The sequence below is a fragment of the Monopterus albus genome, unplaced genomic scaffold, assembly GCF_001952655.1.
Source record: "Monopterus albus unplaced genomic scaffold, M_albus_1.0 scaffold230.1, whole genome shotgun sequence".
In the NCBI taxonomy this organism is placed as follows: Eukaryota; Metazoa; Chordata; class Actinopteri; order Synbranchiformes; family Synbranchidae; genus Monopterus; species Monopterus albus.
In genome coordinates, this window is record NW_018128110.1 from 633,048 (window position 1) to 655,674 (window position 22,627).

General features: G+C 42.0%; 1 protein-coding gene across 8 annotated transcripts in view; it reads left to right on the forward strand.

Annotated features, from left to right (window-relative positions):
- Window positions 1-22,627, forward strand: part of nlgn1 (neuroligin 1) — a 586,564-nt gene that overhangs the window by 549,560 nt on the left and 14,377 nt on the right. For 4 of the 8 annotated variants that reach the window (XM_020620000.1, XM_020620003.1, XM_020620002.1 and 1 more), the window contains 3 exons: window positions 17,661-17,876; window positions 21,313-21,579; window positions 21,661-22,022. In XM_020620000.1, the coding sequence (XP_020475656.1) occupies window positions 17,661-17,876; window positions 21,313-21,579; window positions 21,661-22,022 (845 nt within the window). The remainder of the gene's footprint in view (window positions 1-17,660; window positions 17,877-21,312; window positions 21,580-21,660; window positions 22,023-22,627) is intronic. The other 4 variants (XM_020620001.1, XM_020620005.1, XM_020620004.1 and 1 more) reach the window with 1 other exon arrangement.

Here is a 22,627-nt window from a genome sequence, read left to right on the forward strand (position 1 = left end):
GAGAGATCTGGACGTGTAATGTGAATTTTACCTGTGATCCTCTGAATAAACCAGCACGGTTATTTTTTATAAATCTAAAGCAGTCTCTTTCGTCTCATTGAGAGTTCCTGGTTTGAAAGAACCGGAAGAAGCTACAGAGAAATAATAGCTTATAACGTCCAGATCTCTCCCACCACCAAACCTGCGCGCAGGCAGCATGGAGATGAAAGACCCTGAACCCAAGAACCTATACAATTTTAATCACTTGGCTGGGATAGCCCATTCTACCCAGGCACGTCAAACCGTGACATCACCTGATATGCCAGCTTGCAGCTGACCATAACAATAGTCAAAACACGAGGAAAGTCAAGGTGTGTGGCTGTTGATTAGTGGTGTGTATCTAAGAACAATTTGACATGACATTTCACATAAGAAAATATTATGATTTCCATTACAGTTAATAATAACAATCACCTCCTGCCTGTAGCCTTTGTCTTATTTAATTAACCTTGGCCTCGATGCAGGCTGCAGAGCTCATGACAGTGACTAAACATTTAACAGCCTGAGCTAGACATCCTGGCTACACTAAACATTTCTAGACAACAAATCTCTAAATATCTATCTGACTAAGAAATTACCTAACAAAATAAATGGGAAAATTCTACTTCAGCATAATTTCAGCTATCAAAACATGCAGCTCTGTGCAGCTCCGTGCAGCTCCTCAAGGATATTCATGCTTGTATTCGGAATTTTTCTAAACTTCATACTTTTAAAATATTTAGCTTTATTTTGAAAATCTTGCCCCATTCAAATGAATGTTAAAATTCTACTTCAGCATAATTTCAGCTATCAAAATGTGCAGCTCCTCAAGAACATTCATGCTTCTATTCAGAATTTTTCTAAACTTCATACTTCATACTACTGAAATATTTAGCTTTATTTTGAAAATCTTGCCTCCTTCAAATGAATGGGGAAATTTTTACTTCTGCATACTTGCAGCTATTTCAGCGATCAAAATGTTCACGTCTTCAAGGACATTCATGCTTCTATTCAGAACTCTTGCCCCATTCAAATGAATGGGGAAATTTTTACTTCTGCACACTTGAAACTAAGCAGCCGCTTCACAAACACATGGCACAACACAGGAGGGCCAACTCCAGTGGACCAGTGTCAGCAGTCCACCTCCACCTGAAGGACAAAGGATATTCTTTTGAGGACAGTGAAGTCCAGATCCTTTCCAGAGAACATCGCTGGTTTGAGAGAGGAGTTAAGGAAGCTATTTTTGCAAAAAATTGAACACTCCTCACTAAATAGGGGTGGTGGACTAAACTTGTCATCCATCTACAATCCTGTTTTGAGATCTCTGCCCAAACATGCCCACCAGGACAATAGGCGTCGGTCGACAGGGGAGGATTCAAAGACAGGTAACGGCTCTCACCGATACTGGGCTATAACGGCTCAGTTGTTAAGGGACATTGTTGGCCTTCAAAGGACTGAAACACCACCAAGGGGGATAAATATCTCTGGCTCAACACCAGTCAGTCAGAACTGATGAAGCCTCTTGGATGAGAGGTGAAAAGTCTTCGACCTAGAAATCTAGTCCATTCAAGTTTTTTTCAGCTTACTATGACCTGGATGACAGAGAATCTGCACAGAAATACTTTTAAAATATTTAGCTTTATTCTGAAAATCTTGTTCCATTCAAATGAATGGGAAAATTCTACTTCAGAATACCTTCAAGGGTGTATCCAACTCTGCAGACTGATATTCAGTACATATTAAGAAAAAATAAAATTAATCCAAATAAATTAATAAGAGGAGAAAAGGTAAATGGTGAGGGGGGGGTTGTTAAATCAGCAAAGGACCAGGGGTGTACTGGTGATGCCCCCAACCCAAACCATTAGCATGAGGTGAGGCCATCACTTGGGCTTTGGAGCTGCTCAGCAGGGTGAGGTTGTCCAGGGCAACAGAACAGCAGGGTTCTTGTGTTAGGGTTAAGTTAAACCCTTCCCTTTGTTTTACTGTTTATGTTAATAGTTGATTGTTGGTGGTTAAGGGAAAGGAAACAATACTCCCCAATACTGTCAACCCTGGAGAAATGCCAAGGGTGACCCCAAACTGCATCCCCTGGCTGCTGGGGACAGGGTGGAGCAACCCCTGTACAACTCCTGGTTTATTGATGGTGGAGAAAGATGAGTAAGTAAACAAGACAATTAATTAGATAACAGTAATTTTAGTAATGAAATAACAAGAATAAATTAAATAACAAAAAATAAAGAAACTTCAAATATAATGAAAAAATGAAATTAACAAATCAGTAAATGAATAGAAAAAGGAAAAACAAAGGGGGTTTGGGGGGTGCCAGGTTATATTTTCTGTTGATCTGGTTTGATTGATAGGTTTAAACACAAAACAGTAGCAAGGACAGTGAAGAATAAGAATATGGTATCATGATAGTAAAGTTATAACACTAACAACCGCAATAAAGGTGGTAATAATAATCTAAATAATAGCCATAACCATCATCATCACAGAATGCAACAATGCAGAATGACAGACATTATTTATAGAGTTTGTAGTACTAATAATTTATAGTGATAATAATAGTTAAAATAACAGTAACAGTAATTAAATAATTAAATATTTCTAGGAGTTTGTGGGAACATGCGTGGCCTCAGCCCCAGGTATCTGGTTTAAGTTAAAATTGGTTAGAATGTGGTTCCAAGTGTCAGTAAAAGTTGGTATATTATTCTTATGGATGGATGTTATTTTCTCTAATGTGATGTATGAGAAGGCTGGTCCAGTGGCTGATGTGTATTTTTTAGATTTCCACTTTATTTGTATATTTTTATTATTTATGTATTTATTATATTGTGTTTTGATTTGGTAAACTTGTTATCAAACTGCTGCCCAAAGTACAATACAAAGCCCGTGAATCTCAGTGGAATATTTCAGCGTGTTATTTTGGTTTTCTGGCTTCTGAGACAATGTTAACAGCAAGATGGTGATACTTTCTATACTTTAGGGTGGAACCCAGAATAATCTGCTATACAATACCTTGTGCCTTGTTCTATTTTTAATTAAATCACATGTAATTTTAATCACTTTCCAGACTACCCGTAATTGTATTTTTTCACACCTGCTACTAGTGATATCATATTCAGGTGTTAAAAATGAGAACACCTGACATTATTCACTGGACCGGGGCAAAAACTACAACAAACACAAAGCCGTTTTTTGTTTGTGTTGAAGTATGTCACTGTAACTACTGCATCTTTGCTTTAAAAATTGAATAAAAATAAAAATGGCATTGCTATACATCCTATTTTTTATTATTTTGTGGTCACCTGTTTCATTTATTCATATGATAACACATTTACATTCATTTTGCTGCAAAAGCACAATTTTTAACTGACTGTACAAACAGGGCACAGCTGAAAAAGAGAGCTGGCGCTGTGTTTGTTCCCAGAGCTGTCTAAATAAAGGTTGAATGAGTGACTATCCTGTGGCTCCATATTCATTATTTTCAGTGAGAAATGCTTTGTGCCTAATCAGCACATTCCCCAGCCAGTTGCCCTCCGTGTGCCGTTGTCTTCGGGGTTGTTGTGTAGAGGGACCAGATATAGATGGTGTGCTGCTGGGGCACTGTAAACATTTGGAGCTGGTGTTACATCATTGTTTTAAGCAGAAGTTTAGTGTAGGGCAGGGAACAAAGATAGCGATGGTGTTATGTAAGTATATATTAGATTAAAATTCATCAACATATTGTGCAGCTGGCAGCTCCTAGCTGGTCAGTATTCTCCATTATTATTTTTTCTTTTTATAGCTCAGTAGGTGTCACAGAGAAACTGTTTGTGTACAGAAGTCATTTACAGTTACTTCACTCCTAAATATTGAACTACTGTGAAAGCAGTTGTGCTATTCTATGGCTCTCAGTGGAACTTAATGAAGTCAGAAAATAAGTCATCAGGGTTACAGTACCAGCCTGGCTCTTGAGATTGTTTTTCAATAAGCCTACATTTCAAACTATTGATGCGGAGTTTTGAAGGCACAGCCTACAGAGAATCATCACCTGACTGCAGCTCAGGGTTATGGAGCTTTTACAGCTTGTGTCAACTGCAACTTTTTTTTGTTCTCTCACCACTCTCTAAAAAACCCGCTGAACATTACCTACTGAGCACTAAACACAAACATTTTGCAACAGGCTAGTGAGCAAAATGCGCTGGATAGCATCCAGATACATAGCAGCTAAGAGCCAGATAGTTCACTCAGCAACTGACAGGGACCGAAATAAGGATCTTAAAAAAGAAATACTATGGGATTTAGATTCATCAGTTGGTGCTTGTTGGCTTCTGAATGTGTAACTGTTTGGTAACAAGTTTACTATATCACATTAAAAGACGATCATGTGTTGATGTCATAGTCACACTTTCTTACCACTACTTACAAGTGTCCGAAAAACTTTAGTCTATGTATTTTAAGACTATAAACTGCTCAGAGAGCTGTATATGACATGAAGTAGGTGTTTTAAAAATGTAGTCATTAAGTTAAATTTTGTGGTTTAGTATCTCTTCATTTGACCACAGTGGGGTATCCCAGAGTCCTCTTCTTCATGGTGGCTCACCCTAATTTGTGTTGCTTTCATATTTTTCACCTTGGTGTAGCATTTCAGGTTAGACATGGAAAGAATTGCATTTTACACAGGATATGTATGAGAGGACAGGGACTAAGCGGTAGAAAATGAGTGAATGTATGAGAGGAGTATGACAGTAGTGAGATGTGCTGTAGGTCAGACAGAGGAGTTCAAGGTGGAGGTGGACAGGTTGACAGATGAGGTCAGACAGGAAACTCCGTGGACAACGATGTTTGCAGATGACATTGTGATCTATAGTGAGAGCAGAGAGCAGGTGGAGGAACACCTGGAAAGGTGGAGGTCTGCTCTGGAAAGAAGAGGAATGAAAGTCAGTCGTGCTAAGACAGAATACATGTGTATGAACGAGAGGGAGGGAAGTGGAACAGTGAGGTTACAGGGGGCTGAGGTCAAGAAGGTGCAGGAGTTTAAGTATTTGGGGTCAACAGTCCAGTGTGATGAGGGAGAAAGGTGTCAGGAGTGTTGTGTGACAGAAGAGTGGCAGCAAGAATCAAAGGAAAGGTGTACAAGACAGTAGTGAGACCAGCTATGCTGTATGGGTTAGAGACTGTAGCAGTGAGGAAAAGACAAGAGGCAGAGATGGAGGTAGCAGAGATGAGGATGTTGAGGTTCTCTTTAGGAGTGACCAGAATGGACAGGATTAGGAATGAGCACATCAGAGGGACAGCTCAGGTCGGCTGTTTTTGGGACAAGGTCAGCGAGACCAGATTGAGATGGTTTGGACATATGAAGAGGAGGGATAGTGGTTATATTGGTAGAAAGATGTTGAAGATGGAGCTGCCAGGCAAGAGGTCAAGAGGAAGGCCAAAGAGGAGATACAGTGTATATGGATGTGCTAAAAGAGGACATAAAGTTAATTGGGGTGAGAGTAGAGGATGCCAAGGATAAAGTTAGGTGGAAACAGATGATTTGCTGTGGCGACCCCTAACGGGAACAGCCGACAGAAGAAGAAGATTATACAATATTTTGACATGGTGTAATCATAATTAACACAGAATTTAAGCAGAACTACATGGGCAGATTGACACTGCCTCCCTCAGAGTTTTGCATACAGAGATTGACACTGGAAAAAAAATATCCATAAATCATTCATTATTTCGGGCACACAGTGACAGATTTTTTTTCTACTCTTTAAACCTCTTTATCACTCTGATGTATTTCTCGTTTCCTCCTTTCTCCCAGCTTCAGTTTCTTTATTACTGAGTACTTGTTTTTCCCACTACACTGTCAGACTAGTTCTTTTATCCTTCTACTCCAATGTCCTCTCTCTGAAGTGTGCATTTCCTTTTAATTTCACTGACTGTAAAACGTTACATCTGCTGCTACAGTTTACCTGCAAGGATGAATGGAGCTTTCCATCTTTCCATCTCATTCTTGCTTTCTCATTCTGTCTCTCTTAACATCAAGAGCCTGGAAGAGAGGAGAGAGAGAACAGAGGATTATGGTATACAGACCATGACTGTGGAAAAAATAGGTGTGTGCAGAGAAAGAAGCATAAAAAGAAAAATCCCATCTTTCTCTTCATCTAATATTCTCTCTGGTTCGACAGAGATAGTGGGGATAAAATCTGGATTCCTGGATCAGAGTTCACCTGAATATTGTCATCTTGAGGAGTTTAGAGGTCGAGCGGCCATAGCACGTGATCACGAACGGTGGCTTTTAGCCAAGCCTTGCACATAGACACACCTGATTAATCCCACACAGGGGAGGAAAATGGAGTGGGTCTGGTCTCATAGGAGCTGAAAGGCTTATGAAACCCAACAACACTATGGCAAAGACTTGGCATTATAGGGTTGCTGTGAATGCAGCACTGCAGAAACCCCGAAGTGTCATGTTAACATAGTTCAATCACTGCTTGTTGATAACACATGTACTTAGATGTGCTAAGGAATAGCCTCCCCAAAACTCAGCAGGTTAAAGATATTCATTCCCTGCATTGGATAGCATCCAGATACTAACACTTACAAGCCTACTTGTTAAGTCTTATTGTGCTCAAGAGGTGGTAATCAGACTTTTTCTCTTTTCCCCCTGCAGTTCCAGTCTTCATTCAGTTCTACCTGGCATATTATGTTTGTAGTGTCACAGAGATTACTAAGCTGAGTCTTTCTATGCCGTTATTAGCCTGTTTGGTCGCATCATACTGTGCTCTTGGATACCAGCCTAGAATGACACCTGTTCTGATAATCTTGACAATGGAAATATTGATCCATGTATAAGAGGTCTGTGTTGTACCATTATGAGGTTGTCTTCCTTATGGTTACAATGAAATGAAAGTATTTCACATTACATATTTGTGCATCAGAGGTTTAGGTGAAATCTTTCACGAGTGTGGGATGTTGGTCTGAGTGTTAGTGGTAGCTGGATGACTGCATGTGGGCCGTATCTTATCTTACAGAGCAGCTTTGCTGTTAAGAACAAAGTGTCAGTAAATCTATAAATCCTCAATTTAATAGTGTTGCATTACCAAGACTAACAGAGCAGTAGCCATGAAATGAAAGTGAGTGCAAATCAATTCAAAACTACAGCTTCTCTTTGTTTTAGCTGTTTCAACCTGCAGCTGCTGCTCATGTGCTTCTGTAATGTATCCATCACCCCATTTGCTTCCCTGTGAGGACCAAATATTCTTTCAAGAATATTCAAAATGAAGAAAAGCCTTCAAATTGTGTGTCTTGTATCCCAGCATTTCTGCATGTGTGACATACAGCGAAGGAGTGAGAGCTCCGTCCTGCTGCCCCTCCACTGCTGGCGTACTAATCGTTCTTCCTGCCTCACTCTTTGTGATTGCCAGTCCATCCCTGCACTGCAGCTAAACTGAATCAATTAAAATCTTTCTTGTAGTTGGCTGCTGTTCCTTCACTAGAGTAGGCTTTGATCAAGAAACACACAAATAGATAAATAAGCCAGTGTAAAAGGAATAGAAAAGAAATTGACTAAGTTAAACAGTCAGCCAGCAGACGTACCAGTCTACGGGCTACAAGAGTGTGTGTACTGTACTGTTTGTTAGAGTCTACACAAACTATGACATATAGTGTATGTTTGTGAGCTTACAGTGGTGCATGAAACACATCTACACTCACGGGACACTTTATTAGGTACACCTGTACAATTGTACACACTTCACTACATCATTTGGGGAGGCAACAGTGGTGTGGTGGGTAGAGCAGTCGTCTTCCAACCAGAAGGTTGAAGGTTCGAATCTCGGTGCCGGCAGTCCATGTTGAAGCACGGGCAAGACACTGAACCCCCCCGTTGCCCCCGATGGTTAGAGCCATCAGTTGAGGTGGGCCGCAAATGGCTGCCATTGGTTCTGTACTGCAAACAAATTCCTTGTGTGTAACATACTTGGCCAATAAAGGTGATTGTCCTTATCCATCCATCCAAAACAGATGCCCGAGCCTCAGCTGGCTCCTCTCGAGGTGGAGGAGCAGCGGTTCTACTCTGAGCTCCTCCCGGGTGACTGAGCTCCTCACCCTATCTCTAAGGGTACGCCCGGCCACCCTGCGGAGGAAGCTCATTTTGACCGCCTGTATCCGGGATCTTGCCCTTTCGGTCATGACTCAAAGGTGAGAGTCGGAACGTAGATTGACCAGTAAATCGAGAGCTTCGCCTTACAACTCAGCTCCTTCTTCACCACGACGGACCGGTACACTGACCGCATTACTGCAGAAGCTGCACCGATCCGCCTGTCAATCTCCCATTCCATCCTTCCCTTACTCGTGAACAAGACCCCGAGATACTTGAACTCCTCCACTTGAGGCAGGAACTCTCCACCAACCTGAAGGGACCCCTTTTCCGATGGAGAACCATGGCCTCGGACTTGGAGGTGCTGATTCTCATCCCAGCCGTGTGTTAGAAAAACCCAGTTCTTTTGCTGAAAGCGCAAGAAGAGAAGACAGAAGAGGACTGTATAAAATCAACAGAAAATTTTATAAATCTGGTCACATGGTAAAGCTATACAGCTCTGGGCTCTGAGTGACAGTTTCCTCAGGAAAACTGTTCTCAAAAAGCCCTGAGCCATTGTTTCTGGTTACAATTATCTTCTTGGCCGGAGACCACCCCGTACAGGAGTTGGACTTACACATATCTTGATTTTATTGGCCATAGGCATGAGCAGGCCAACCTATGCCCACGCCTGCTTGCTGGACATGTGCTACAAGCCAGATGTGTGTGAATGTTGTGATTTACAGGTGATAGTTAACAATGAATGCTGAACAGTTGGCTGTCTATGCTGCAGACCCCCTATCTGTGTAATAATAATAATAATACTTTATTTGTATATCACTTTGGGCTCCTCCGGAGTTGTAAAGCACTTCACAGAAGAATATATATTAGGAGTATAAAACTGGCTACATAAGCAATTAAACCAAGAACAAAAAAAAAAAACAATATAATATCAAACGCTAATGGGAGACTTCCATATCAAAGTATAAATGTAAGACAACAAACTAAAAGACATTGACATGATGCCACTGGAGCCCGTTAGACACAGAAAGTTAGTTTAGTTTTGACGTAAAAGACAATAGCTCAGTTATGGGCTGTAACTCCGGCGGTAAGGAGTTCCAGAGCCTAGGGCCATATACGGCAAATGAACGATCACCCTATTTTGTATATCTTGTCTGTGGGACAACCAAGGACACATGCTCTGAGGAGCATAGAGCCCTAAGCAGAGTGCGAATGGACAGCAGGTCAGACAGGTATGGTGGAGCGAGGACGTTAATAGCCTTAAATATAAATAATAGTACCTAAAAATCAACTCTGAACTGCACTGGCAGCCAGTGTAGCGAGTGAAGGCCAGGGGTGATGTGGGCATACTTAGGGGTATTTGAGAGTAGACGAGAAGCAGCGTTTTGTACTAATTGAATCTTCCGAAGGAGAGATTGGTTGATTTCTATATAAAGGGCATTGCAGTCGTGAAGTGATGAAAGCATGAATGGCTTTTTCTAAATCCACATGTGATAGGAAGGGCTTCACCTTGGTTAAAAGCCTCAGGTGACAGAAGCTGGTTTTGACCACAGATCTGATCTGCTTGTCAAATCTGAGGCTACTGTCAAATAATACTCCTAGATTTTTCACAGTATCAGTAAATAATGGGGCTGAGGCGCCTAAACCATTCCTGTCTCATACTAAGTTAGAGAAAGCCATTCATGCCTTTGTGACCTCCCGGCTTGATTATTGTAACGCCCTTTATGTCGGCTTGTCCCAGTCATCTTTGTCTAGGCTTCAGCTGGTCCAAAATGCAGCTGCCCGTTTGCTCACAAACACTTGTCGGCATGCCCATATTACCCCAGTCTTGGTGTCTCTCCATTGGCTACCTGTAAAATGGAGAGTGGAGTTCAAGATCTTTCTCTATGTTTTCAAAGCCATACACGGCCTTGCCCCTGTGTGCTTATCGGACCTCCTGTCCTGATATGTCCCTCGTAGAACTCTACGGTCGTCAGGTCACCTCGCCCGTGTTGTCCCTTCTTCACGTTCTAAAAAAATGGGGAGGTCGCGCTTTTGCCATGAATGGCCCTAGATTGTGGAACTCCTTGCTCTTAGATGTACGCTCTATAACTGAGCTGGTACCTTTCAAGTCAGCTCTAAAAACGTATCTTTTTAAACAAGCTTTTAATGTTTAACCTGTTTTATTAGTCTCATAAGGCCATTATTTTTTTAGTCTCCTTGGAGGTATCAGACTGGACAGAAATCGCGTTATACCCCTATGAGTGCTTGTGCCTGTTTTATGCTTATTTATTAGACTGACAGTTTTGAACTGTTATCTTTTTCATTGATGTAGCGCTTTGTGCTCCTTGAGTTGGAAAGTGCTTTATGAATAAATTTTATTATTATTTTATTATTATATTGGAGCTGAACCTGGTGGTGCAGTCATATGTCATCAGTGTGAACAGGAGTGGGCTGAGCACACAGCCCTGAAGGGAGCCTGTGCTCAGTGTGATGTTACTAGAAGTTCTCTTTTCTATTCCCACTGACTGGGGGAATGTGTTAGGGCAATGTGTAGTGCAGTGGAAACAGCGTCTCCAGTGTATTAAAATTTGATGTTCAGTGATGTGAATACAATTCTGACTGCTGAAATCGATGTGATGCAGTCAGTTGATGGGTGGTTTTATACAGTTTTATCAGTTCATCCATCAGTCAGTGCAGAAAAAACTGTTCAACAAAAAAAATGCATTTTTAAAAAGCTTCAATTAAAGTTTCAAACATACATGAAACAATAGTTCTTATTTTCCTTTTGGTGGTGTCAGACATGCTTATGTCTGCATAGGCAATACATATGTTTAGTCTAATGTGGTTTGGTTCCATAGGTGGATATGAAGCTGGGCAAGGTGTCTGTGATACTACGTTTGGTTGGAAGTCGCTGGGGGAAGAGTTGAGGTCCAATGACGTGACAACGGATTTGATTCCTTTTCAGCATGGAAACCGTGCTTTAGCTTCAAAGGACATGAGAAAATCGCAGGGTACGTTTTTTGACAAAGATGCAGAATTCAGCAGTGACTGCAGGACTCGAATGACTTTAGTGAAATGAGTAGAAATGCAGTGAGAGCAAAAGAGCAGAGAGTCGTACAGAAGTTGGATTTTCTCACATTTTGTCTACAATCCCAAATCAGAACAAGTTGGCACAGTATGTAAAATCATTATTTGATGTGACACCTCATCAATTTTATTTTTTGTTCAAAATAAACACTCACTTCAATTCTGATGCTGCAACACATTCCAAAAAAAAGTTGGGGCGGTTGCGTTTCAGACCCAGTAATGAGGTAAAACAATGAAATGATGATTCCAGTTGAAACAGGTGATGTCAACAGGTGATTACAATCATGATTTGGCACAAAAGTGGCATCCAGGAAAGACCGAGCCCTTTAGGAGCAAAGATGGGCCAAGGATTGCCAGTTTGCCAACATACAGTACGTATGAGAAAATCATTGAAATGTTGCTTAAAGAAAGATAGGAAGGGATTTAGATATGTCACCCTCTATGGTGCATAACATATTTACAAGATTCAAGGAATCTGTAGAGATTTCAGTGCATAAAGGACACAGACCTAAGCTGGATGACTACTCTCTGATCCCTCAGACAGCACTGCATCAAGAACTGTCATTCTTCTATAAGCGATATAACCACATGGGCTCAGGATTACTTTGGCACACCTGTGTCAGACACTACAATACATAGTTACACCCATAAATGCTACTTAAAACTGTACTGTGCCAAAAGGAAGCCCTATGCCAACAGTGTCTAGAAGTGTAGTCGACGGCTCTGAGATAATAATAATAATAATAAACTTTATTTCTAAAGCACTTTACAGCTCACCTAAGCACAAAGTGCTGTACAATACCGAAATGCCAACATAGAACATCATTGCAGTCTATAAACAAATAACACACCATTATCTCTGTAGAGAACTCAAAGCATTAAACATCAGATAAAAATGCCTGCCTAAAGAGATGAGTTTTTAAAACTGACTTAAAAATTGATATTCCGAAGCTCCTGCGGCAACGAGTTCCACAGTCTAGCACTGTGGACAGCAAAGGATCGGTTGCCCCACCTTATACCGTGACTGCTGGACCACCAGTGCCAGGTGCTCTGTGGATCGTAGCACTCTGCGTGGGGTATACACAGTCAGCAACTCTGATAAATACTGCGGAGCAAGTCCGTAAATTGCCTTAAAGACAAACACAAAACTTTAAATTGCACTCTCCACTGCACTGGAAGCCAGTGCAACGAGCGGAGAACCAGAGTGATATGGGCAAATTTGGATGTGTTGGACAGCAGCCGGGCTGCAGCATTTTGAACTAATTGCTTTTGGAGAGAGGATTGCGACAGGCCGGCATAAAGAGCATTACAATAGTCCAGACGCGCCGTGATAAAAGCATGGATAGCTTTTTCCAGATTTGCACGTGATTAAAAACGGCTCAACCTTCGCTAACAGCCTTAAATGAAAGAAGCTAGATTTGACTATGGCTCTGATCTGTTTTTCAAAGTTGAAGCCACTATCAAATATAACTCCTAGGCTTGTTAGTGAATCTTTAAGTGGAGGGGCTGACACAGCTAACTTAGGGACACCTGTGTGTGGTCCGGCGCTGATCAGCATATACTCAGTTTTACTGTCATTTAGATGCAGGAAATTCTGTGCTAACCATTTCTTGATGTCTCGGATGCAGTCATCTAAAGAGGCAAGTGGATTTTGATTATCCTGTGTTAACTGTATATAAATCTGTATATCATCGGCATAAAAATGAAAGTGAACATTATGATTTGCTATCATAGGTGCTAGAGGCAGCATGTATAGGCAGAATAACAACGAAGCCAGGGTCGAGCCTTGCAGGACACCTGAAGTGAGAGGAGCTGTGTCAGAGGCAAAGCCGTCAACGACAACGGAAAAAGTTCTATTGGTCAAAAAAGAGCTAAACCATCTTAAAACCGACCCTCTCAGGCCAATAAGATGTTCGAGTTTGGAGAGTAGGATTGCATGGTCAACAGTATCAAAAGCTGCAGACAAGTCTAAGAGGACCAGCATTACAGACCGTTTTGCATCTATGGCCGTGCTGTGTTGGGCTTTAAAGCCAGATTGAAATTTGTCAGCCACACCAAGACAGTCTATATGGGACTGAAGCTGGGTGAGGACAAGCTTTTCCATTACCTTAGATGCAAAGGGCAACAAAGAAATAGGACGAAAATTAGAAACCAGGGAGGGGTTGAGATTTGATTTTTTAAGGGCAGCCGGGATCTCCCCCCTCCACAGGCAACAATTTATAAGAGACAGCAAGAAAGGTCCAACAGTATCAATAGCCTCCTTAATAATCCTTGCAGGGAGGGGGTCCAGAGGGGATGAGGTAGGTTTTAACTCCAACACACATTTCTTTAGCTGGGGTAAAGAAATTGGAGTAAAGGAAATGAATGTCTGGGATACCTGAGCTACCAAGGGTATATCGGGTGTGGACATTGGAATATTTTGTCTAATAGACCTGACTTTGTAAATGAAGTATTTCAGAAAATCATTGCATAAGGACACCGAGCCCTCAAGGTGGGGGGCGCCTGCCGGATTAATAACTGAATCAATGGTTTTAAAGAGAGTTCTTGGATCCTGCCTGCTTTCCGCGATGATGTTGGAAAGGTATTATGATTTCGCGTCTCTTACGGCCTCCTGGTATAGCCGTAGGCTGTCCCTCAGAATGCCCAGAGAGACGTGTAGACCTTCCTTTTTCCATTTCCGTTCCGCCCGCCTACATTGTCTCTGCAGGGCACGTGTGGTGTCGTTCAGCCAGGGAACCGAGATGGATCTTGCTCTCTTCCTTCTGATGGGAGCGACAGCGTCCATTATCTGGATGCAAGTGGCATTCAGGGAAGAGAGGAGAGCGTGAGGGGATAAAGAAACGTCATGGTCTTGTGACCGATAAAACGTGGAGGCTATAAATGCCTCTGTAAGGCCCACCTCCGTAGGCTTATTAGTCTCGTAAGGCCATTACTTTTTAGTCTCCTTTGGAGGTATCAGACTGGATAGAAATTGCGCTATATGCCTATGAGTGCTTGTGTTTGTTTTATGCTTATTTATTAGACTGATTGTTTTGAACTGTTATCTTTTTCATTGATGTAGCAATTTGTGCTCCTTGAGTTGGAAAGTGCTTTATAAATAAATTTTATTATTATTATTATTATTATTAAATTAGGCACAACATTGGAGGAGTCAGGACTAAAGATGATGTATTCAGTCTTACTTTCATTTAAGCGGAGGAAATTCTGTGATCGCCAATGTTTAATATCACGAAGGCATTTATGCAACGGGATGAGGGCATTCGAGTCACATTGCAAGTCCGCAGCAAGTAAATCTGAACATTGTCTGCATAAAAATGAAAGTGAACATTGTGCTGTGAAACGATTGAGCCAAGTGGAGACATTTATAAAGAGAAGAGTAATGGGGCCAGACTCGAGTCTTGGGGGACGCCGGAAGAAAGTGGGGCTGTGGTGGAGGAATAGTCGTTGATAACAACAGATAAGGTCCTATTCGTCAGGAAAGAAGTAAACCAATTTAGGGCTGCGCCTCTCAGGCCAACGTTATGTTCCAGATGGGAGAGAAGAACTGCATGATCAAGGAGAACTAAAATAACGAGGCACTTGGCACCAAGGGCCAGAGTAATATCATTATGAACCTTCAGTAATGCAGATTCAGTGCTGTGAGGGTGCCTAAAACCTGAATGAAATTTTTCAATAACATCCAGGCATTCCAAATGAGACTGTAGCTGCAAAAGGACATTTTTTTCCAAAATCTTGGATAAAAATGGCAGAAGAGAAATTGGGCGGAAATTGGACAGAAGAGATTAGGCTTCTTAAGAAGAGGTCTCACTGTGGCATGCTTAAGGGCGGCGGCGGGGACACTGCCCAACCTGAGGCAGCTGTTAACAAATGTGACCAGAGAGAGTCCAACAATGTCAATGACCTCCTTAATTATCCTGGCAGGGACAAGATCCAGAGGGCAGTGGGTCAATTTTAACTGTTGCACACATTTTTTAAGTTGCGGCAAAGAAATCAGAGTAAAAGTTTCCAAGGTAAAGTGGACAGGAGGAGCAGTTGGTACAGTAGGAATCATCTTAGGAATACTCCGTCTAATGGCCCAAACTTTATCAACAAAGTAACTTTGGAACTCATTATAGATCTGGACCGACCCCTCGTTAGACAGGATAGCACCAGGATCAATAACGGATTTTATGGTATTAAAAGAATTCTAGGATGATGAACTGTTAGGGTACGCTCACACACAGGGAAATGAGTGAGCAGAAAAGAATGGACCCAGAGGGCTGACGGTGATGCAAACGGATTTAATAGTGCTATACAATATATTTACAAGTGATGAGACAAAAACAACAGAACAAAGTTACTATGGGTATATAGAAAAACCAGGCGTCGATCAGTATAAGGATGAGTCTTTAGTCTGTGGTGAGAAGGAGGGCCGAGTTACGAAACCGAATGGGTCACTTACTGGCTGGTTGGTGGAGATGAACAATGGCTGAGAAGACAGAGTAGAGGACAATGGTGAGAGGAGCAGTTTGTAGGACGGTGCATCACCCCGACTAGTGGGACTGGCAGAGGACTGGTGTATGGTCCAGAGAAGGTAATCCATAGGTGAGGTGGTCAGGAGGGACTGGAGAGGTGTGGCATGGTTGTTGGGGGAAAAACAAGACAAAAATCCAGAAACAAAAAAGGCTAAGACTCAAAACAACTCAAAAGAGAAAACACTATAGAAAATCAAAGAATGTAGCGCTGGTTGTCGGCCTGAAAGCAAGCGAACGAACTGGCAAGGGAGCATGAAGTGAAGTGGGCATAAATAAGGTGAAGGACTAAGTGAAAACAGCTGGTGTAATCAAGGAGACGAGTGGCAGGTGTGTAAGGTGACGTGATCAGGGACTGAAGCACGGAGAGGGAGGTGAGAGAGGCAGGTGCAGCTGAGCAAACCTGACAGGAACATTCTCCGAGATAATGTTAGATAGGTATTGAGTTTTAGCATCTTTTACAGATTTCTGATAGATATCCAAACAGTCCCTTGAAATGCCCAGGGAGACATGGAGGCCATCCTTCTTCCATCTACCCTTCGCCTGCCTGCAGCGTCTCCGCAGTGCACGAGTGGTGTCTTCTTCCTGAGGGGTGCGATGGAATCCATAATCCGGGAGCATGTAGAGTGAAATGAGGAGAGAAAGACATCAGGGCACGTAGGAGGCTTCAGAGCTTCTGAAGAATAAAAGTCAGAGACTACAAAGGCAGCAGCAAAATCAGAGGCCATTGAAGGGGTGAAAATCCTGTGACGCTGACGTAGGGTTGTAAGTCTAGGTGCACTTGACGGGACCAGGACCTCGAAATGGATGAAGAAATTATCAGAAATTGCCATATTTGATATATCCCCAATGCACAAAGATAATCCTCGTGAGATGACGAGGTCAAGTGTGCCCCCACGTTGATGAGTGGGGCAAACTACTGATTAAGAGAGATCAAAAGAGTCCAATAGGGAATTGAAATCATTCGCTAGCTGGTTGGAGGTAGAGTTAACGTGGATGTTAAAATCACCACAGATCAGAAAACTTTCAAACTGTGGGATAAGCTTCACCAAGAGTTCCCCAAATTCATTGACAAAATCCTTAGATTTAGGCAGGTGGTAAACCACTGCACATAAGGTAGGACAATGCAGCACTAAAACAAAAATTTGTACCTCAAAGCTGGAAAAGATCTTAGAGGGGAGGAGGTGGCATTTTAGAGTAGGCTTACAAATAGACACCAAGCCACCGCCTCTGCCAATGGGGTGCGGAGTGTTAAAAAAAGGAATATCCAGTCGGAAGGAGATCAGAAAAAGGGCTATTATCCCCATGTGTCAATCAGGTCTCAGTGAGGAAAAGCACATCCAAGTTATGTGTGGAAATAAAGTCATTAAGAACAAAAGTCTTATTGTTGAGTGATCTTGCATTAAAAAGTGCAAAGTGCGGGGTTGTCTTATCTTGAGGCAGGGCAGTACGATCCACTGGGCAAAGATTGTCCTGTGTGCAATGCCGGCGGGAGCGCCTCAGGAGCCGGCAGCATGGGCGAGGGGGATTGGCGTCTGGGCCAACCGATCGGAGAAAGCGGTAGTTAGGAAGCAATGTCCGCCTTAGGTCGATTTTGCCTTGCTCCACAAGATGTTCAGTCCACAATGACGAATCCAGGCAAGCTTTGAATTTAACATGGAGTCCACCTCTCTTGCCACGACGCCTACGGCAAAAACTACCCGGAAGTGGGCCAACAGAACTCCGTAGGAAAACCGGTATGGATGCTAACGGGGGTGGTGGTGGGTTCGATTGGAAGCCTCGGTAGAAACCTGGCAGACTCGACATTGAATTGCAACAGGGCAATTGACAGTTGTTAAATGTATTTTTAATTGTTGCTTCTATGTTTTTTATGACAATTGTTAATGGGTGAAATAATGTTGCTGCTCAACCCTCCTGCTTAAGGCTAATAATGATAAAAAGAAGTAGAGATTTAAACTAACATCGTCTTGGTTCTTTGTCCTTTTGAGCAGGGTTCCTGAGTACAGGTGACCAGGCAGCCAAAGGGAATTACGGATTGTTGGACCAGATCCAGGCTCTGCGTTGGACCAGTGAGAACATTGCAGCCTTCGGTGGTGACCCCTTACGTATCACTGTGTTCGGTTCAGGTGCTGGCGCTTCCTGTGTCAACTTGCTCACACTATCTCACTACTCTGAGGGCAACCGCTGGAGCAACTCCACCAAAGGTAAAAATCACCAAGGAATTCACATGGGATCTTTATGTATATCAAGTACAGTATGATGTAAAGAGTACTGCAGCTTGGTAAATTGCTGAAAAAACTAAAAATGCAGTCTAGTTTTGTTGTTTTTCATTTGTTTGGGCTAGATTTGGGTAAATGTTTGACATTTTGTCTTGAATTGAGCCTTTGCTCTCATGTAGGCCACTGTTCCTGCATTTAATAGAACTACAACTGTGGATTATGGTCTTTTTTACACGTAGTAGGTAGACATACAATACATTATATAAACACAAATCTGCTGTAGATGTAAAGACTTTCTCAGCCTTTTTCCTCACATGATGCAGTATAACTTACATTAAACTGAGTTGTTACACATACTTCAAGAACGGAGACTGATGGGTGGGTTTTGTGGCAGATTTCTCTCCAATCATATCTGGTTCTCTGGAGACTTAAGCTGTTCATTTTACCTTTACTATAATAAAGGTGGTAGGGCACCACAACCCTATAAAGAACAAGCACCATGATGAGAAAGAACTACAACAGAGGCTGGTGAACAGTTCAATCCACATAGGTTTATTTGGATAATGGTAGGTAGGTAGGTAGGTATTTTATTGATCCCACAGTGGGGAGATTTCTGTGTTACAGCAGCAATAGAGAACAACCAACATAACACCATAAGAACAGACACCACCATAAAAACAGACACATAAGAACAGAACTTCATAAAAACAGAACACAACGAAGACACAGCTGCTGTAACTTGCTGCCACTCCGTGCGGCACAACAAAGAACACTTAGTCTTAAAATAAACAGTTACATAAAGGCAACAAAGCATTAGAACCAATATACACAAGTAGTGTCATCAGAACATTACATTTTACACAGCACAAATAAGCAAATCAAAGGCACCTAAAAACGGCAAAGCAGCACTGAAGAGAATCAGGAACAGCAGTAGAGGCTAAACAACCAGGAAATCAAGAACAATCAAATATTACTCACACAATTAATCCCACAATGGGGGAGAAAAACCTGCGTTTCAGCCATAAGGATCTCTGAGCAACTACTCAAAAAATACCTAAAGCAGGGCAATGTACAGTATTTGAGAAAGATCAGGAACAAGATATTACACATGAGCCTATTTACAATGCATTTCACACCCAGGAGCTGAATATTGCACCTCAGTAGATTATTACACAGTCCCTCATACTGTCACCTAGCTTAGATGTGTTGTACAGTCTGATGGCTGTGGGGAGGAATGACCTGCGGTAACACTCCTTCTTACACTGGGGATGTAACAGTCTCATGCTAAAAGAACTGTTCAGAGCCACCACTGTGTGGTGCAGGGGATGGGAGGGGTTATGCATGATGGATGTTAGTTTTATCAGCATCCTTCTGTCCACCACCTCCTTGATGGAATCCAGAGAGCAGTCCAGGACAGAACCAGCTCTCTTGTGCAGGTCACAGATAAACCGGGTTGTCCTAGGAACGACTGAAGACAAAGGCAGGTGCAGGCATTATTGACCTTCTTGAATAGGATGTGTTGCACTATCCTGTCTAGACAATTGGAACATATGGTCATGCTTTCCAAACACACACTCATCTCCTCCATCCTACTTGATGTTAATCTTGCAGACATCTCAGACCTTTAGTCATGCAATCATAAACTCCAATGACATTTTGGGTCATGATGACCTGGTTAAATAAATATTGGCTTCCTGGGACTGCAGCTGGATGTAAGGCTTGCATAGTTCAGTTGGAACATTTTATAACTTCTAGAGCTGACATGAGCCTGTATTCTGCACTCTGTTAGTCATAACCAGAACAGGGTAGACTGAGCACATACACAACACACAGACTAATGAAGAAGAAGCTTTATTTTATTATCATTGTAACATGTACAACAAAATTTTGTCTGGAGCTGAGGGGCCCTGGGCGTGCATACGCACTGCCATCACGGGCAACTTGGGGGTTCAGTGTCTTGCCCAAGGACTCTTCGACATGTGGACTAAAGGCACCGAGATTCAAACCTTCAACCTTCCGGATGGGAGACAACTGCTCTACCCACTGCACCACCGTGGCCCCCATGATAAACCTACATGGCATGATACATGCTAATTAGAGCATATTGATTGGCACCATGATGTCAGAGATCTAATTTGACATAAAAATAACAGAACATTTTTCTCTGTTAGAGTCCAGGTAAAAATGCATTTACAGAAATTACCGGTTCATCATTTTCTTCCATACCTACCTCAGTTTCTTAGTTGGAAATTAAATTAATAAATAATCCAGAAACAGAACTACAGAAACCTGAGCATCTTTCACTGTGTGTATTTTGTTCTGAGCAAAGGGAAAACATTTAAATCTTATCCAACCAACTGTCAGTGCTGTTTTGCTGTTTGCTGTAGTGGTGGATTTGTTTTTCAACTTTTCTATGAAAAGAGCAAGACCAATAATGTGTTCATCCTTCTCTCAGAATCTTCTGAGTTCTGTGGAACAGCCCGCTTCTTTGGCAATGAATGTTTGTGGCTTACCCTCCTTCTGAAGGGTGTCAATGATTGTCTTCTGGACAACTGTCAGATCAGCAGTCTTCCCTATGATTGTGTAGCCTAGTGAACCAAACTGAGTGACCATTTTGAAGGCTCAGGACACCTTTGCAGGTGTTTTGAGTTGACTTGCTGAGTGGCATGTCACCATATTCAAATTTATTGAGATTGGTGGGTTTTTGTTAAATGTGAGCAAAATCATCACAATTAAAAGACCCGATGGCTTCAAGCTTAAACTACTTCAGTCTGTGTGTACTGAATTTATATAATACACGAGTTTCACTATTTGAGTTGAATTACCGAAATAAATGGACTTTTCCACGATATTCTAATTTATTGAGCTGCACCTGTATATTGTTATAAGAAAGTTTAATAAAATGTCATTTGCTATCACTAATTGTTTGTGACCTTTGACCTTGAATAGAAATCAGAATTGGACCTTTGAATATTAAGTTTGAGAATCCCTCCTGTAGATAAAACATTAGCATGCAAATAAGTTAAATAACTTGTTAGTAGGATACATTCTCATTGCTGGTTGAATCTTTTTATGGAATTTATTGACAATAATAAAAATACAGATTATCACCAGCCTTACTGTTAAACCAAGCTGATAATTGAGAAACAGATGTTGTGTGTTGGTAACCTAAATATATCTTTCCAACAGGAGAATATTTCTGACACCTTGCCTTAGAGGGAAGTAATTTTAGCCCTTTAACATCACTGTTTAATCTCAGCTTGATTAACACACACACTTCAGTTACAGCTGCATCAGCATGTGCATTTGTGTGACGATTTACGGCTTTTGTTTGTTGTTTTTGAGATATTTGAAAAAGCTTCTGAATGGTAATTGGTTTCTTTCTTTCCTCCCTGTCCCTCCCCGCTGGTTCACTCTCCAGGCCTGTTCCAGAGGGCCATAGCCCAGAGCGGCACAGCTCTTTCCAGCTGGGCTGTCAGCTTTCAGCCAGCTAAGTATGCCCGAATGTTGGCCCGTAAAGTGGGCTGTAACCTGGAGGACACTGTAGAGCTTGTGGTGTGTCTGCAAAGAAAACATTATAAGGAGCTGGTGGATCAAGACATCCAGCCAGCCCGATACCACATTGCCTTTGGACCTGTTATTGATGGAGATGTTATACCTGATGATCCTCAGATACTCATGGAGCAAGGTATCAACTCACTTTGCTTAAGAGTCAGCAGTTTCACCCTACATTCATAATTTGACAACTATCTGCACCATTTCTTTCTAGGTGAGTTCCTCAACTATGATATAATGCTGGGAGTGAACCAGGGTGAGGGCCTAAAGTTTGTGGAGCTGATCGTGGACAACGAAAATGGCGTCCAGGCTAATGACTTTGACTACGCCGTGTCCAGCTTTGTGGATGACCTGTACGGTTACCCAGAGGGCAAAGACATCCTCCGGGAGACCATCAAGTTCATGTATACAGACTGGGCTGATCGGCACAACCCAGAGACCCGCCGGAAGACACTGCTGGCCCTTTTCACTGATCACCAGTGGGTAGCACCGGCTGTTGCTACAGCTGACCTGCACTCCAGCTTTGGGTCACCAACATATTTTTATGCCTTCTATCACCACTGTCAGACAGAACAGGTGGGCCTCCAATTAACAGTACATAGTCTTTAAGAATTGTCAGTAATATAAAAATGACACAATACAGCTGACTGACAGAGATATTTAAAAAGTAAATTTGATATTTTAGAGTGCTACCAGTAACTGTAGTATGTTATATGACATCCTGTTTCAACTCTGAAGGTGTTGCAGATCTCTGAACTACCGCCCACATTTCTGATGGGTGTAGTTCTGCAGTCACCAGTGGCTGCATCCCCCTGAGGCGAAGCAGTTGACCAATTTTTGTTAGCCCTTATTAGCTAACAACATGCACACATTATGTTTATGTGTATGTTTGCAGCGCATCTGTAATTGTGACTGCTGACTGTGCACTCATCTCTGAACTTAGCAGGATCCAGTTCAACCTGATATCTTCCTCCAGACCAGATGTCTCTGTTCACTAATGGAGTATAAAATTATACTCATGTAGACATGTCTTTGCCTAAGTTTGTGCCATGCAGAGAAAACTAGTATGTTTATGTGTATGTGTATGTGCACATTTGCGTCACAATTGCCTCTAAGGTTTGCATTTTGTTTAACTTGTAAATACCTTGAGAATTTGAATTTATTAAAGAATCAGTGCACAC